Source organism: Vespa velutina, chromosome 3, assembly GCF_912470025.1.
Source record: "Vespa velutina chromosome 3, iVesVel2.1, whole genome shotgun sequence".
Classification (NCBI taxonomy): Eukaryota; Metazoa; Arthropoda; class Insecta; order Hymenoptera; family Vespidae; genus Vespa; species Vespa velutina.
The window spans coordinates 11,415,075-11,433,343 of NC_062190.1; the positions used below are offsets into that span (position 1 = coordinate 11,415,075).

Consider the following 18,269-nt stretch of genomic DNA (forward strand, 5'->3'; position numbering starts at 1 on the left):
AGAAGGAGGAAGAGGAGAAAGAGGAGGAGAAGGAGGAGGAGGAGGAAGAGGAGAAAGAGGAGGAGGAGGAGGGGGAGGAGGAGGAGGAAGAGGAGGAGGTGGTGGTTGAAATCGACTTACCGTAGCGCCCGTTTTCCCGTGAGAAAATCTTCGGGATGGGGAGGGTGGTATCGGTCGTCCTGAATTATGTCCTCTGACTTCTTCACAGGAAAAATAATTATCGTCTCTGTCACCGGCACGAGTTGCACAAATATGAAATATCGTCGACACGTGAACGTTCCTTAAATATTTCGTTGATAATTCTTTATCGTCATCGCGACGTATCGTATAAACGTGTATTAACAGAAAGATTGGAGAAGAAAAAAAAACAAACGAGTAAAAGGAAGGAAAAAGAGAAACACACTCGCAAAAACATGGTACGAGTGACAACAACACAGACACTACGACCGCACCTTCGAAGCTTGCAGCAACGACTGGCTCACTCGTGCAGCTAACTTTCGTCTAAGGAGGAAGGACGCACACCGATTGGTCAACGTCACCGCAAACGACCAATCACGATCGATCGTATACGGTGCGTTGACCCCACCAACAAACCCGGCGCTTCTATTTCACGACGTGAAATCGAAGAGAGGGTGAAACGTGCGCGTATAACCACCGACACTGACGTTTGAAAATAAACTATGAACGAGAACGAAAAATAAATCAGTTCTCCTCCATTCCTTCTACTATTCACGCTTTCGGCTGCATCGAAGACGCTCTGCGTATCTTTGCATCCTCGTATTTCTCTCTCTCACGCACTCACTCACGCACACACACACATACACACACACACACACACACACACACACACCGCATATGCATGCATGCATGCATCCACGTAACATGTACACCCTCGCTTTCTGTTACGCGAATAAATCGATGAAATGCGCATGCGCTCACGTGGGTTGTCATGGAAACGAAAAAGTGTAGAGGGTGAGCGCATGTAACTCCTCTATGGAATTTTATTACGCGGCAAAATATAAACGAATATATTATATCAAATAAGCCTTTGAATATAAATGCCTGTAAATTTCTAAATATCATCGTATATGTCGTTGTTAAAACATTTACGAATTATTACGAAATCCCCATCGTCGATTTTTTATATAATTAATACTCTGATATATCTTTCAAAATTTCTAATCATTAGGTCAAAATTTTTTTTATAATACATTACCTGTACTATCAGTAAAGAAATAAGATAAAATTCTTAGACTCACCTGACACACAACAAATTCTAAGTGCAGCACAAGTTGTAGCGAGTGCTTCTGAAAATATAATATATTATCATGCTCGTTGAATCTCCGTATTTCTTTCGTTTTCGTTTTCTTGATAATATAATTGAGCAGGCCAAATTGTTTCTTTTCAAAGTTCTTGATGTATAAAGAGTCGAGGAAAGAGCCATTCTGATATTTTTTGATTTCGTAAGATGTTTCGTCCAATTCATAAACGTGTATAATATCACGCAAAGTTCCAATGATTTTGTTTAAGATCGACATAACGGTCAATTTTATAACATTTTTGTATGATCGATGTAATTTCTTCCATTTTATTTGTGTACCTTAGGGTGTTTTAGCACGATAATCCATTAATGTAAAATGAGGATCTTATCCTCGATAAATGCTCAATACTAATAGAAAATTTATATCACTTGAATCTAGCACCAAATATGTATATGAAATTGTTCGTTACGATAAAAAAATCGATCAAATGTACAATTTCTTTTTCTGTTTTTCTTTCTTTTTTTTTTTTTTTTTTTTATTCTAAATAATTATCAATAATCCTTTATATGGATGAGCGAAAATTGTTTAGTATTGATACAAAAATTAGTCTTTTTTTTTTTTTAAGTTCTCGGTATATCTTATAGTTTGATATGGAATTATTTATCTTATATTATTACAATAGCGTACTATTCGTGTGCGTTTTTACTATTCAGATATATCACATATTTAAAAATCGTTTTCAAACGAAGTCAAAATTTATTGATTAATTGTAGTATATTGAAAGTTTAAATAAATCAAAATTTATCGATTAATTGCAATATGTGTTGTTGCTCTGCTTCCCTCCATTCCGTATCTCCAGCATCTCCAAGATTCCCAGCATATTCTATAGAATTATAAATAAATCAAGTTTAGTAAAAAATAAGCCCTTTGGAAAATATTTTTATTACATTTTTTTATATATACTTTTACCTCTCATAATATGTCTGATTGTTTTAAGAGATGCTCGTCTTTGAGCTAAAATTCTTGTAACTCTTTGTTTGACTTGAGGAGGACAACCTGTACAAGCTTCTAAAAGAACGTAATCTACCAATTGCAATATAAATAATCCTCCATCTAAACGTCTAAGATAAGACTCTTCTTCATCTTCGTCATCCTAAATTTTAAAATAATATAATTCATTAATATCACATTAATAATTAATGTAAAGGAAAAATTCATATTTAATTGTATTATATTAACTTTTGCAGTTTTCTCAACTTCCTCGACTTTTTCTAAATATTTAAAATGTAATTCCATTAATCTGTCCACTTTTTCATAATCATTTTCTGTAAATTTACTAAGTAATCTCTGACGTTGTTGTCCTTTACAATTTCTCAACATACTTGCTATTATTGATACCACATGTTCTGCAAATAGATTTAATTTTATATAAACAAAATTTTTTGCAGTAAGTTAATTAATCTTATTATTTTTTACCTTCATGTTCTTCCGCTGTAAGCATTCGTTTCCTATTTTTAGTTGGAGTTTTCATAAAAAGAGGAAAGATTGTTCTAAGTCCAAGTATGTCAACAAATTTGCTACAATTATCTTTACCGTCAGGTCCATTCATAGCATGATCTAAGACCTACAATATTTTCATACAATATTTTAGCTTCGAAAAAAAAAAAAAAAGAAAAAAGAAAAGGGAAAAGAAACTTACCTTGAGAGAACCGTTACGTGACATTTTTTTTTCTCGCAACATTAAATTCATTAACTGTAATCCTTCACCACGTAAAAATCTATCTCTATTTACAGTAGCCATTAAACTCGAGCATAAAACATTAAATAGATTTTCCATCATTTCTTGTTCTTCGGCAGTTTGGGGATCGTGTCTTTTGTAGTACTGCAAATAATAAACAATATTAAAATAATGCGAAATAAAATTAAGTTCTAATAAATATAAGCAATAAACATATATAATGGAAAAAACAGAACATACAGCTAATTGTTGTAACAGTACATCAATACCATCGAGATCACCTAGAAGTAGCCTATTCTCAGGTGTGTTTTGTACAAGAATTGATAAAAGTTCACTGGCGTAAAGTTTATTCGCGTCAAATGGCATCTTTGCTTTAATTCTACGTAACAACCATTGCATTAAGCCTTGTTTCCCTGCATCAGTACATAATTCTGGTCTAAATTCCAATAAATTTTCAAATATGGCTGTAATAAATATAATAGATTTAATATAATTATACGAAAATATATTTTGAATATATAAAATAATACATACCAAGTGTATTATGTACTCCATCACTTTCTTCTTTTACATTTTCATCTAACCTTTCCAAATTTTGTACAAGTAGAGCACTAACTTGCTGTTCCAATAAAGCATCTATAAGAGTATCTGCTCCTTCTTGACTCTCATGTAAAATATCAACGTCTGTAAGTTCTTGCAAAAGGTCTACTATACCAACTGCTATATCTGTATTTTCATGAGATAATAATTCAAGTAATGAAGGTACTGCACCAAGTTCTACCATTAATGGATAAAGATCTGGATTAGTTGCAACAACATGTAATTCTTGAAGTGTTTCATGAAGTTCTACTTCAGATTCTATAAATCTAGGAAATTTATAAAAATACAATTAAAAGGATTTTATATCAAATATACGTTCAAAGATTAAATCAAAATACATTTGACATACTTTTCTGGCTGATCTGGAAATTTAACTCTCATTTCTTGATTTCTAAGAGCTCTTTTTTCGAATAGTAAAACCATCCTTTTTAACGTAGCTTCGTCCAATGCCTCTACTTCAGGTGCTTCAGTCTCTACATATTTTAAAATGTCTTGTTTTTCTTTTTCTGTTAATTGTGGCTCAACTACATCATTGGCAGGTGAAGGCAATGCAGCCCTTATCGGAGTCGGAGGTTCGTTATTTCTAATTGGAGTCTGTCCATCTGTCTCCCTTAATTGTCTTTGACGTGCATGATATGGTGTTTTAATAACTCTCTTTGGTTTCTTAGAACTTTCCCATTCTTCGTCGTCTTCTTCCTCCCCAATTGTTGGACGCTTCGGTGTGTTAGGTGGCTAGATAAATAATATTTATCTATTAATATGTACATAAGATTTTATAATCAAGTTAATTCATATAACGAAAATATATTCAAATAAACAACAATGAAAATACTTTGAAAAGTAAGGTTAACTATATAACGCAATTGAATATAAGATTTTTATACTTTCATTTTCTAAATGACCTATATGTAATTTATAGAAATTACCTTATAAGATAATAATTCACCAATATCCATATCAAAAATATGCACTAAAATTATTTCTTTATTTACATAGATATATTTAGTATAATGTCACACCAGTAAGCGTCATTGACTTTAATAACAAGATGGCGCTGCAAACATTCATTTATAAAGTGATAAAATTTTTGACAGATATCAAATAATGTAATTGTTAAATAATTGTCAAATAAATTATATTACATTAACATTAACACACTGTTAGGAAAAAAAATAATTAAAATTTACATTTAATTTAATTTAATCTTTTATTGTTGATTAAAATTTATTTGTGGTTATAATTTGTAATTATGTATGTCATATCAAAGATGTCGCCTCTTTCCTATGCTTGGATACATTCAATATGTTCAATGTATGTTTGCAGGTACACGTCATAAGTGTATCGTACGATTATTGTTAAAACTTAGTTTTACAAAAAATTTTTGACATAAGTTTATCTAAAATATGGAGACGTTATATCATCAAACGAATAAATTAGTTCAAGAAACGCAACATCTTTTCTCGCAATTGGAAAAAAATCCTTCTAACCTGGATTTAAAGGAAATAGAAAATGCCATAGAATCCAAAATCAGTCTCATCAACAGGTAGTCAAAGCAACAATTTTATTATTGCTTTTACTAATTATTTTTGCTAGTAATAATTTATGACTTATTTACTAAATGTAAGTTTTAACAAATGCTTTCAGTAACTGTGAACGACTTGATGTACTTTGTTTAAAAGGATCTATTTCACCTATTTCACCTTTCAAAAGACAAAATGCAAAAATGAGAGTTGATCAACTTAAATACGACAGTCGTCATTTGAATGCTGCTTTGAATACTTGGAGAAATCAATTAATTAGAAAGCAACGAGAAGAAGCAGAGCGGGAGGCATTATTGTCGCAAACATTTACTACAAATGATCATATCGATATTATGATAGATCAAAATATGCAACATAATTATAGTTTGCGAAATGCAGTAAACGGTGTAGATGATCTTATTTCTCATGGAACAGGAATCTTAGATAATTTAAGATCACAAAGAATTACTTTAAAGGGAGCTCACAAACGTTTGGTAGATATTGGTAACACCTTAGGTCTTTCAAATACAACTATGAGGCTTATAGAACAAAGAGCTCGTCAAGATGGATTTATTTTATTCTGTGGTATGCTTTTAACATGCTTAGTGATAATTCTAGTCATTATTTACTTTACGTAAAGAAAGAGAGAGAAAGAGAGAGAAATAAGTAAACAACGAAAAACTTGTATGTTTATATACATGTTTCACACACTCCAACAAATATATTTAATATTGTTTTTTCCAGAATATTAAAGTTTTGATCTTGATGTGAACCGTGTGTTAAAATTATTAGGAAAATTTCGATATAAATATGTATATATATTTAAATAAATGAAACGAATTTAAAGATTAATGTAGTAACTTCAGACTGAAAGACATACACTCTATAATGATTTCACAATGTCTGCAATATCATTTAATTCCAAGCGAGACGTTCCGTGTAAATCTTTCTTTGTGTGATTCTGAAGGAGCCTTTCTCCCACTTCTAAGGGTTTACTGGTCGAAGAAGTAGGGAGGGTAAACCTCCAAGTCCCCTTCTCTCGATTCCCCTACCATAATTTCTACCATAACACCGTTTACAAACGCATCATTCTACGTTGTGACTGCTGACGGAGTTAGTGGTGTCTGATTCTTCCCGAGATAACATCTACGAAAAGTTTATTTATTCGCTTTAAAGCAGCAACTTGCCGAAGAAAATCGATTATCCGGCGGCCCTGGATGGGTTTGAATACAGTCCACGTTTTTTTATTTTATTCGTGACTAGATCCACACTCATCCAAGGATACCGGGCTTTAAATTCGATCTAATCATTTTTCAAATCGATTATTCCCTGATTAATTTTACTTGTGAAAAAGAACATTATTATTTATTATATTTTTAATATTTAATATACCAATTGGATTATACGAATTGTATATTAATTTCAAGCAATACATCTAATTATATACATATTTCGAAGTTGATTTCGCTTGTTCCTATTATAGAAAAGATATATATACATACATATATATACATACATATATATATATATATATATATTTATATGTATATTTTTTCTTTTACATAAAATGAAGAAAAAAGAGAAAATTATATAAAATTAAAGTAAGATGTTGTACATTCTTACCAGGAGATCTAACACGTAAACGAAAGATTCTCACAACTCAAGCCGATGGCCGTGGGATTCCTTTCAGTTTCTTTGTGTATGAACACCTGCCGTGTTCCCCTCCAATCTTCTCCCCTTTCCCTTCGAAACATCAATCCTACCCCCTTAACCTCTCCCACCGAAATAACGGTAAAAACTTGCTTATATTCTTAAAACTTTGTACTACTATACTACGTACCTTCAAATAAATAATTTGAAGGACGATTATACGTTTTACTACTTTATTAATAACTATGTATATGTATATGTATATGTATATATATATATATATATATATATATGTATATATTTCGTGTAACTTTGTCAATCAAAATGTTATTTGTTTCGTTGAAAAACAAAAAAAAAAAAAAACAAAAAAAAAAATAAGCGATTACTAAATTTTGTTATGTACGTATTATAAAATTAAAATGATATTTAAAATATCACAATTCGTTTGTCCTTTAATCCATTGTCGTTTCCCTAATTATTTTTTTTTTGCATAGATAAGTACATTAAATATGAAGACCTTTTAAATATTATAAAGTTTACAATATAATTGTCAAATATATTGCTAAAATGTTCATATATTTATATTACGGAAAGTTCTTTTTAGAGCCACGCTCATACCTATTTCTTTTTTAAAATCTTCATAAAAGATAATAAACTATATTTCAGAAATAATCAAAGTGTAAAAAAGATATTAATTAAATAAATATAATTGTATGATTGTATAATGAGGTATGAATATGGATCTATTTGCAAATGTGACAATTACTTATTCATTAACATTATATCAGATAAGATTAAATTTACAAAATATTAGGACAATATGAAGTTTTCTTTTTTTTTTTTTTTCTTCTCAGATCATTATAATTTATATCAAGTGCTTTGCGATTCTAAACTTAATTGTGCTACAAGAGTGTGTTCTTCCTGAATATCAAAATCGAAAGACATATCAGGATCTTCTTGAATTTCCTCTAATGCACGTTTAATTTGTGCATGTAACTGGACAGCTACTTTTTTCACAGCTAAATGATTCTGTTTTATTTGTTTTGCACAAGAAAGAGCACCATTCCAGGACGAAGCACTGGTGTGTGCAAGGTAAAGTTCTTTCCATAATTGAATACTGATAGGTGCAACACTAGGCCAAATAACTCCAGGATTTGGATCATACAAAGGATTTAACCATTTTTCTAATACTTCTGGTTGATTCATGTAGGACCATAAGCTATAAGTATGTTCAGACAATTGAAGTTGAACTCTTTCTGCTTCTGAATCACCTATAAAAGTAATATATAATTAATATATTAAAGTATTTCGAAAATTTGTATAAATTTATTAGTAATATACCTAAAAATGTTCCGTATTCTGAACAGTAGCTATGTTTATACAATTCTATCAATAAATCCACCTTATATTCGAAACTAAATTGAAATTGATAATAAAGCTGGTAAAGACAATCGAGAAAAAGTAAGAATGTTGGAGCATGTGTTGGACTTTGAGAATGAGAAGGATGATATGGTCCATGTCGTGTACGAGTAAAAAATTGATGACCAGCTTGTAACCATTCTCGTTCTATAAGAGCTTGTAAACCACGTACGGTACGACAATCAGGATTTAATATTGCTTGTGCCAAACTTGTTACAACTAATGTTGAATCTCTACCTGTACTTCCTACAATGGACAAAAAAATATATATATATATACATATATTTATCTGTATTATATTATTATTTATAACTGGTAAGAATATATTTATTCCTTATACCATGAACTAATACAGCTGCAACTTCCTGATGAAGACACTGAGCAGTTACGCAAGCAGCATTTAAAGCACTTTGAATGGCAGTTAACCATCCACTGCTTTCAAGTCTAGACAACCATTGTGATGTAGAACTAGTTACATCATTACAAGCCTCTATTAATTTGAAAAAGCTGTCTGCTAAATCATGAGGCCGTGGCACCGCTTTATGCACTTTTCTCCATTGAGGATAAGCAGCATCCATTTCTGTACCACCACCCTTAGCTCTTGAACTTTGAGCTTGGGTAATAGATCTTGTATCTACTATATACCTGGCAATAAGTTTCCCTTCAATCATTCTAAATTGTAGTTGAATTATTTTATGTCAATGATTAATACATACCCTCGTCTTCCAGGACCTAAAACTGCATTTAATAATCTTTCATCTTCTTTACATCTTTTACCAGTAGCACCGCACATTGGCTGACTACTACGTAATAAAACACTCTATAAAAATGAAATACGTAAAATTAAATATTTTTATGTTTTCTTAATAATAATAAAATAGCATTGATTGTTTTACTCTTACCCCGCCTTCATGTCTATAACATAAAACAGGAAATCTACCGCCATCTCGAAAACTAGCAGAAGATATTATAACTTTATCTTCTATGTGTCTAGGTACTATAACAGCTGATGGGTAAGAATTACAAACTTTGTAATCTATATTCAAATAACTGATTCTCCATTCATCTGCATATGCAGCCAATAATCTAGACCATTCTGAAACAGGAGCAAATGCTGTCCATCCATCTTCTATTTGTATTACATTTGTTGCTTTTGGTCTATAGAAAAAGGGATATTGAAGTGTTTGTTCTGTAAAAGTACATAATGTATTATATAATAACAATGAATGACATATTATATCATTAAAAATAATAGATCTAAATATAGCTACCTAATGATGCTAATCTTTCTATAGACAACATAACGCTGATTAAATCGTCGGTAGAATTAATATCCAATTGAAGTACACGAAAATCTTTACATTTTAATATGATACTACCTCCAGGACTTTGAGTATTTAATTTTTTTTCTATTACATCGATATTCCTATATATAAGCTAAGAAAAGTAGGTAATATCAGTAACGTTTATAAAATGAATAAAATATAATACTAATATTTATATAATATCTATTAATTTAATTTAATATTATTATAAAAATCTCACCCATAATTCCTGTTCATCACCTTGTCTTGATGATAAGATAAGATTATGGCTACTAATACATAATGTTCCTTCCAAACTTTTATTATTACCATCACTTTTGTCAATTAATACAACATTGTCCACCTTCGGAATCAAAATTAAATGTCCACATTCCATTTTATATATAAATTTTAATTTTTATATCTATTGACAAATAATCGAAACACAAAGAAACACTTTGACAGATCAACATAACCTAAGAATGTTACAATAGATTGCTGTCAATGAATAATACACGTATATGATGAATCAAAATGATGCTTCAAATAAAATAGTAATTTAAAAAATTTGTTTATCGTTAATGTATACACATTTTTTATATATTTCTATTCTAACTCAAGAAGGCATCTGTTAACTTTCTGTTTGTTATCGATAGGGTTTATAAGCTATCTATATTTATTGAGTTTCCATGTTCTCTGTGTGGTGTCATGAAATATCACCATATATGTGTTGTGAGTATGTATGTGTTGTTTCGCAAGAGTATTTAGAATAGTCACGTGACTAATTCTTTCTCTAACCTCACTTGTCACTTACTATGTTTGTAACAGTGTCTTAAATGGCTTACAATATCGAATTAATTCAATACTACTTGTAAGTTAAATAACTTTATATGTATATATATAGACACACCCACATACACATATATACAAGAAACATTTGTTCAATTGTTTATTTTGAGGTTATTTTGATGAATTATATTTCAGAAGTTATACAATCGATTACTTCGTAGCATTATACTGTATTATTTTAAAGAAGTCAACGAAGGATGACAATGAGGAGGATAATAATAAATATTTATATAACGATAGCATCTTCGATAATTACAAATATGGTATTATAAATTTTGTATAATTTACTAGATTGGACGGGTTTTTAATTTATAAAAACTCTAACCTCATTCACGGGGTGTTAACATTTCTATCGCAATATAATTTTTTTTATGTATAATTTTTTAAAAGGAACATTCTTGTTACATGATATTAATAACAATATTTTTCATTATTTACAGAATTGACAGGTTTCATAATTTTGAACAATAGTTATGAAGTATAAGTTTTAACGAAATATCACGTGACCAATTATCAATTCAATATAACGTCGAAAGATGGAACCACTAAAGAGGCAAAGTTGGCATATAGGAAAAGGAAAGAAATCTCTGGGGTAAAGTCGTGTGAGTTGGTGTTGTCGGTTTTAATTCACAGCTATCCATATTATGTGGTAGGTAATATATTTAACAGAATATAATTATCAATATTAAATTTATTCTTGGATCGACAAATTACTATAGAAAATTTCTAGGAAGTAATTGCTTTGTCCACATTTTTCATAACAAAGCACTACTTCTATGAGTATTTTTATACGCATACATATATGTCTGAGATATATATATATGTGTGGATGGGATATATGAACGATTTGTACATTATCAATATATATATATATGAATATATGTACTACCTACCATAGAAATATACGTGGAACATTATTAAGTTTCATCATTTTTAATGTAAGTTCCTTTTTTATTTTCACTACAATACAATATTCATAATCACTGATTAGATATGTTGGTAACATATATCATGTAGCTGGTCTATTTTTTCTCAAGTATAATTCTATATAAATTCCTTTAGCATGATGTTATATATAATGCTGTCTGTAAATTTATAATATCTACTTTTCCAAAAATCGATACAGTTCCAACTAGTTTGTAGGAATTAGTGAATATATATGTACATGTAAAATATTTGTATATGCATTTATGGACGTGATCTAATGATATCAAGTTACACATATGTTTTCCTCTTACACAATGATTTAATTAATTATGTTATTTTATTATATGCTTTATTCTCATAACATTCTCTTATGCCAGATAATATATTATGTTTTATTATTCACTTATTTTAGATATTATTATTGTTTTATATATTCAAATAAATAAATAAATAAATATATATATATATATATATAGATAGTTTTTATTTTATTAGACATAAAAGTATTTTTTAAAGATACATGAATTATATAATTCTTATTAATTGATAATTCATAACACATAAAATGGTAATGTCTTTTTTATTTGAAATATTAAGAAAATAATGAATTTTCATGTATTCTCTCATTTAGTAATCTGTAAAAATAAATATGGATACTTCAATAAAGTTGAATGATGATACTGAATTAGAAACAATAAGCCAATGTTCAGTTTTGAGTGAATCAAAAAATGATTCATTAGAACATACTCATCAAGTTGACGCTACAAATGTTGTTCAGAAAGAAAAACAAAATGTAGACGAAGTCAATGATATCAAAGATGCAATAAATGAAGTTGATATAAATGAAAGTGATTCAGAAGATATTGTCACCCCGACTATCGATAAGCAAGATAATATCGGAATAGAAGAAATAAAAACGGAACAGGAAACTGAAAATTTGACAGATGATACATCATCGAATGCAGATACTGTGAAAGAAAGTTGTGAAGATTCTACCACAGATACAACAGAAAATAATATTGATAATACAAAAAGAAAGCGTAGAACTTCAAGGTAATTTTTACATTGTTAAATCATTTTAATTCTTTTCATTATTTGGATATCATTACTTGTTGTTATAAACATTATTAATAATGATTTATAGTACACAAGAAAGTGCTTCACTTTCTGAAGAAAATGAAGTTAAAAGCAAACGAAAAAAATTGAAAAATGCAAATGATAAATATTGTTGGAGGTGTCACAAAGATTCAACAGAAGTACATTGTAGTGCTTGTCCGCGATCGTGGCATCGTAGATGTTTGGGGGGTACACCACCGATTTCTGTTCATAACTGGATTTGTGGCGAATGTGCTACAATATTGAAAGCAGAAAATGCAGAAACGCGTTCTGTTGCAATGGCACAATTATCAGTTGATCAATTATGTATGTTGCTTAAAAATGTAGTTCAAAGAATGCGTGAATATTCTGGTGTATGTATGCATTTAATTTCCTATTATATTCTTATTTTACTAAATTATTTTTAAACTTATTTTTTATTGTTTTTCTTTTGCCAATAAATTAATTTATTTTTCTAGTCTGAACCATTTTGGAAGCCTGTAGAACTCAATGAAGCTCAAAACTACTTGGATTATGTTGTTAAGCCAATGGATTTAAATCTTTTAGAATCTAATGTACGTTTAAAACTTTATGGCAGTACTGATGCATTTATGTCTGATGCAAAATGGATACAGCACAATTGCATTGTTTATAATACATGTACGTAAGATAGATTGTAATTATATACATATCACATTGTTATGGAATAATCCTAATAACTAAAGTCTTCTACAGGTGGTGGAGTTTATGCTGATACATCTAAATTAACCAATACTGCAAAACAAATAATTAAAGTGGCACGTCAAGAGGTATCAGAAATTGAGGCTTGTCCTGATTGTTATGCACATTCGCGTAACTTATTTAGGCCACAACCTTCATGGTTTATCGAGCCTTGTCGTCAACCACATCCACTTGTATGGGCTAAATTGAAAGGTTTTCCTTTTTGGCCTGCTAAAGCTATGCCAAGATTAAATTCTCAAGGTTTTGTAGATGTCCGTTTTTTCGGCGAACACGATCGGGCATGGATACCACCTCGAGATCTTTATTTATATTCTGAATATCCACCTGTTCCATTGCCTCGAAAAAGAAAAGTAGATATGGACGAATGCGTTAGAGAAATTACCCGACACTGTCGTAAACTTGAGCTTGTATTTGGTAAATTTAAATTTGCACCACCGAAAGTACAATACAATCCGCACGATCCAATGCAAATAAAACTTATGCTACCAAACTACGATCCACTTCAACCAAATAATTGTACATCTTCTGAATTTTTGGTACCTAAAAAGAAGGCTGCTTTTCGAAAACGTAATATTTCTGTCAAGGATAAATCACAAACTGAAACTTCTGCTATTGACTACAAACTTGATCCTGATATGATTGCTTCTGACGATGAAAATAAATCCCGAAATAAAACACAGAAATTAACCACTTCTGAACAATCTTCTCCAAGCTCAGACAGTAGTATTAATTTAGATATGCAGCAAAGTGAATTTAAGAAGAAATTGATTAACATGGAAAACAAGACGTCTATGGAAGATGTATCAGCAGAAGAAAATGAATCTATTAAATCAGATCAAAAGAATGTCGATGAAAATAATACAAGTGCTCATCTACAAAGATCTAATGAGTCTAATGCATCTGTATTAAAAAGTAATTTACATGACAATTTAACATCTACTGATCAAGTTTCAAAACAAAGTGAACCTTTAAAAATGGAGCAAACATCGAAGAAACATTCCATTGTAAAACCTACTGCCAATAAAAGTAATGTTACTGAAATTTTAAAAATAACATCTAGACTCAATAAAAATACTGCTAAAGTTTATAAGCCAAAAACAAGGTTAGTTGACAAGTTAAATGCAGAAAAAGCTTTAAAATCTTTTTCAGAAAGTGAACAAAAAAATAAAACAGGATTAACAAACAAGGAATCAATCGTTCCACTTACTCTATCTTTATTACAAAGTGACAAAAACGATCTACCGAATAAAACAATAACAAATCCAACTGTCACGTCATCTGTTTCTACATTCGCTACCATATCACAGAACATACGATCTTTTGCATCATATTCAACATTAGGTCAAACAACACTTGTGACAAATAATAAATCGGTGGATACAGTACAACAGTCTACATTAACAGAGGGTAATTCAACAAGTAAAGAAAGTTGCACAATTACAAAATCAGGTTCAAAAGAACAAAAAAAGGAGAGCAGAGCAAAAAAATCTTTCTCTATCAAACCATCTGTTTATCCACAAGTTACACTTCATTCATCATCGAATACATTATCTAGTTCAACAGAATCTATTCCAACTCCTCAGAAAGATTATTCTATTGGATATCAATTACTTCCTCCAGAAGCTGGACCACTTAGTGCTCGTTTGTATCATGGTGCTGAAGAATTAGCAAAAAGAATGGCTCAGTTAATGGAGGAAGCATATAGAGAAGCTGCTCATAACAGTCAAAATTGTGAAGATGATACCACCGATGAGCGTCATGCCACAGTACACTTTTTACGATTACAGATTGAACGCATGAGGTGGCAACATCAACAACAATTAGCAGAACTAAAACACAATACTGGTATCTTATAATTTTTTGTAACACTTTAGCATAACAATTTAGTATGACAATTTTAATTTATTCTTATAATTTTCAGATCGTATGTTAAGAGAAATGAAAGCAAGTCTGGAAGCAGAACGGCTTCGAGCTATCGAAGAAACTCGTAGAGAAATAGAACAAGAAAAAATGAAATGTATCGAAGAGACAAAACGTAAACAATGGTGTGCTATGTGTCATCGTGAAGCATTATTTTATTGTTGCTGGAATACAGCTTATTGTGATTATTCATGTCAGCAGTCTCATTGGCCAACTCATATGAGAACATGTGCTCAAAAACCTTCTTTTACTACAATAGTTACAACTACAGCCGTAGGATCAAGTCAACAACAGGTAATACCCAAGTTCATCATAATAAATATACAACATATATCGTAAAGTATACAGAGCCATTGGTGTAAGTCTGTAATATTGAAAATCAAAAATACTAAATAATAAAGTATTACTGTAAAGATACTTGATATAATACCATTTGCTTTTTACAGTAACATATTTCTATTTATATATTTCTACTGGCTTAACGTGTCAATCTGATAAAATGGAATTATTATTATTATAGGCAACATATACTTTGTGATATGAGGAAGAGAAAAAAATAGAGTTTATTTTTTTAGCAAGGTATCACCCAAATGACTAATTCACAATCAGTCGTTAAAGTATAATATTCGTCTTTAAAAAAGATAACAATTTTACAATTCAGATATATATATATATATGCAAGGCTTACACTTCATATGCTCTGAACTTTTCAAATTTTGAAGTGTTATTTGCAAATGTTCTCTTTGCAATATCATTATTGTATTAAATGTTCTACTTTATTTTCAGAATATTAATACGAAAGTAAGTAACCCTGCGTGCAGAGCTTATTCTTTACCACATAATAAATCACCTGGATTATCAAAGTCTCATTATGTTTCATGTTCTAAAAATGAAGACAAATAAAATCTTTCATTATAGATGTCACGTTAAAACTATTTGCAATCAATAATATAGTTCAATACACATTGTGTAAACTGATTTTAAATAGCTATTTTAAATAATTTTGTCTAAATACATCTTGTCAATTATATATTGATATTAGCTATTAGAATAGAATAATCGTAGACATTAAATATTTGGTTGTATATTTGTGATGCATTAAGTCAAATATCTTAAAATTGAAAATAAAAGTAATTTTATAAAAATGTGTATGTATGTAAATATTGGTGATTGAACAAGTATTTACTTTGTAAAAATGGATTTAATACGTAAAAACTTTATATTAATATAAAAAATGAAAAGTTGAATAGTCTCTGAACAGATGTATTACTAGAAAAATTATGTTTACTATATACATACAGTATGTTAAGTACATCATAACTTCGAACTCTTGGAATACATAATTGGTAATAATAAAAAGTAACAGTAATTCAAAAATAAATTACCTACTATTATTATGCTTATAACAAGCAACATAATAACATGTAAAAAAAATTTTCTCTACTATATGATTCAGAAAGGTAATTGGTTTTTATACAAAAGTAATTTTACACATTTTGTTATCCGGAGATAATTTTATTTACAAAATTACATGCTTACTTAGCTTTCTTGCTCTTAATTTTTCTCATATAGAATTCTAATTCTTTACCTTCGAGAATATAACCATCAGCTCTTCCACATTGACCAGGTCTACTGGCTATACAAGCTGCAATCGAATAAATACCAGTCAGATATATATACATATAGATTTATATAATAATAATGAAAAATTATTAAAGATATAATACCAAGAACTCGTCCCGTAGAAAATTGTTCTTCTAAGGCTGGTTCAACTTTGGCGAATCGTTGCCTTGCTTTGTACTTAGCTTCCGTTTTCTTCGACCGTTTCTTGTTAAGAACTTCTTCCTCTGCTTCTGTCTGAAATATTTAATTCCATTTTATTTCCTATAAAATATTCCAGAAATATATTCGTAGATCAAGTACATAAATATAATTGATGCTTAACCTACCAATTTTGCACCTCGCTTGCGTCCCAATGGAAGAGCATAATGGCCTTCATACCATTGTCTGAATGGCGTGGCATCAATAGTAACAATAGCATTCTTTACAAGAGTTTTTGTACGAACTAATTCATTGTTTGATGCATTGTATACAACGTCGATAACGCGAGTTTTTCTTGTGGTACATTCAGATCCCCAGGAAAAATTTCCTGTATCCAATCGAAGTGCCCTATACTTCTTATTTCCACCACGCGTGCGTACCTTATCATAAAAAAATAATACGCATCAATTATGTAATTTTAAATAAAAACAACAAAATTACATTGATTATGTATGAATCAGTTCGCTGTGGGAAAATGTCAACATAACTCTCAGAGTAGGTAAGGTGATCATCATTACATAATAAAATGATAAATACAAAATTTAATGTAATAGACTTTTATAAATTTATCCACTTTAATAAACTATTCACACTTTTATCTGAATCTTAAACTTACTGTGTGAATACGTTGAGGTCCAAGTTTAGTATTTGCAGCAGGACGGCCTAATTCAAACTTTCTCTTCTTCCGGATAGGCTTCCTCTTTCCACCAGTTGCTCTCCTCTTATGCCAATGATCCCGCGATATACCTATTCATTAAAAGCATTTTCTATATACGTTTTACTTAAACATACATAAAATCTCATTACAAACTTCTAATTATTCGAATGTTTATTATTAGTTCAATGTAGTGTCATTTCTAACAAATTTTAAAACGTATCTCCAAATGCAGACGAGTAATATTGTACAAATATTTTGAAAAGTGGTTCTAACCATTAAAAGTCGATATAATTTAAACAAATTTTTAGGACAAATTTTGAAACAATATAATATCGAATCTCTAGATTATCACATTATATATAAATTTTTCATATTTAGTAAAGATGTTTTTCACGGAAAATGCAGATGTAATTCGATAAAAACAAACTTTTGTAAAACCGAGAAACTCACCCATCTCGTCGAATTAAAAAAGAAACATAGAACTACTAAATGTCATTGAGATAGCTCTCCGTTTTAATGCTTATGCTTCATTCACATGTAGACTATACGAGTACCTAATTATAATATGAATCCAATTTTTATTAAATAAACTTGACTTATAGAATCGTAATTAAATAAGCAACATAAACTTTAAATTGTAAATATTATCAAATATGTATATATATATGTATATTTTATTTCGATAATTTATTCGTTTACTACTCACATTTATCAGAAAATTTCAACCAATAACTGGCTACTTCCTCTTTTTGAATATCAATGAGA

General features: G+C 29.8%; 6 protein-coding genes across 12 annotated transcripts in view; 2 read left to right on the plus strand and 4 right to left on the minus strand.

The window, feature by feature from the left end:
• Window positions 1-254, minus strand: part of LOC124947976 — a 45,949-nt gene extending 45,695 nt beyond the window's left edge. The window contains exon 1 of the mRNA XM_047490894.1: window positions 121-254. The gene's annotated coding sequence lies outside the window, so the exon portion shown is untranslated. The remainder of the gene's footprint in view (window positions 1-120) is intronic.
• Window positions 255-1,995: 1,741 nt separating this feature from the next.
• LOC124947981 (beta-catenin-like protein 1) lies at window positions 1,996-4,660 on the minus strand. The gene is made up of 9 exons (XM_047490908.1): window positions 4,527-4,660; window positions 3,950-4,332; window positions 3,535-3,866; window positions 3,241-3,464; window positions 2,962-3,144; window positions 2,739-2,886; window positions 2,502-2,668; window positions 2,232-2,415; window positions 1,996-2,145 (listed from the first exon to the last, which is right to left on the minus strand). The coding sequence occupies exons 1-9, from the start codon at window positions 4,554-4,556 to the stop codon at window positions 2,057-2,059; spliced, it is 1,740 nt and encodes a 579-aa protein (XP_047346864.1). The 5' UTR covers window positions 4,557-4,660; the 3' UTR covers window positions 1,996-2,056.
• A 218-nt stretch (window positions 4,661-4,878) lies between these two features.
• On the plus strand, window positions 4,879-5,966 carry LOC124947984 (Golgi SNAP receptor complex member 2). The gene is made up of 2 exons (XM_047490915.1): window positions 4,879-5,143; window positions 5,245-5,966. The coding sequence occupies exons 1-2, from the start codon at window positions 5,004-5,006 to the stop codon at window positions 5,756-5,758; spliced, it is 654 nt and encodes a 217-aa protein (XP_047346871.1). The 5' UTR covers window positions 4,879-5,003; the 3' UTR covers window positions 5,759-5,966.
• Window positions 5,677-10,915, minus strand: LOC124947980 (myotubularin-related protein 9). Of its 2 annotated transcripts, none has more exons than XM_047490906.1 (8): window positions 9,735-10,915; window positions 9,461-9,626; window positions 9,092-9,378; window positions 8,906-9,009; window positions 8,530-8,834; window positions 8,112-8,435; window positions 6,744-8,041; window positions 5,677-6,266 (listed from the first exon to the last, which is right to left on the minus strand). In XM_047490906.1, the coding sequence occupies exons 1-7, from the start codon at window positions 9,888-9,890 to the stop codon at window positions 7,641-7,643; spliced, it is 1,743 nt and encodes a 580-aa protein (XP_047346862.1). In that variant the 5' UTR covers window positions 9,891-10,915; the 3' UTR covers window positions 5,677-6,266; window positions 6,744-7,640. The 2 variants fall into 2 exon arrangements, with proteins under 2 accessions (XP_047346862.1, XP_047346863.1); XM_047490907.1 differs by lacking the exon at window positions 9,461-9,626 and having other exon boundaries at window positions 9,735-9,857; window positions 10,668-10,914.
• Window positions 10,212-16,671, plus strand: LOC124947977 (protein kinase C-binding protein 1). Of its 6 annotated transcripts, none has more exons than XM_047490904.1 (10): window positions 10,212-10,364; window positions 10,478-10,605; window positions 10,783-11,280; window positions 11,901-12,322; window positions 12,414-12,738; window positions 12,844-13,024; window positions 13,100-14,131; window positions 14,255-14,950; window positions 15,027-15,319; window positions 15,812-16,671. In XM_047490904.1, the coding sequence occupies exons 4-10, from the start codon at window positions 11,919-11,921 to the stop codon at window positions 15,926-15,928; spliced, it is 3,048 nt and encodes a 1,015-aa protein (XP_047346860.1). In that variant the 5' UTR covers window positions 10,212-10,364; window positions 10,478-10,605; window positions 10,783-11,280; window positions 11,901-11,918; the 3' UTR covers window positions 15,929-16,671. The 6 variants fall into 6 exon arrangements, with proteins under 6 accessions (XP_047346860.1, XP_047346855.1, XP_047346858.1 ...); XM_047490899.1 differs by having other exon boundaries at window positions 10,783-10,991; window positions 11,073-11,280; window positions 13,100-14,950; XM_047490902.1 differs by having other exon boundaries at window positions 10,783-10,991; window positions 11,109-11,280; window positions 13,100-14,950.
• On the minus strand, window positions 16,520-17,980 carry LOC124947986 (40S ribosomal protein S8). The gene is made up of 5 exons (XM_047490917.1): window positions 17,955-17,980; window positions 17,463-17,593; window positions 16,975-17,226; window positions 16,753-16,882; window positions 16,520-16,670 (listed from the first exon to the last, which is right to left on the minus strand). Exons 1-5 carry the CDS (start codon window positions 17,956-17,958, stop codon window positions 16,561-16,563), a joined length of 627 nt encoding a protein of 208 aa, XP_047346873.1. The 5' UTR covers window positions 17,959-17,980; the 3' UTR covers window positions 16,520-16,560.
• Window positions 17,981-18,269: the final 289 nt, after the last annotated feature.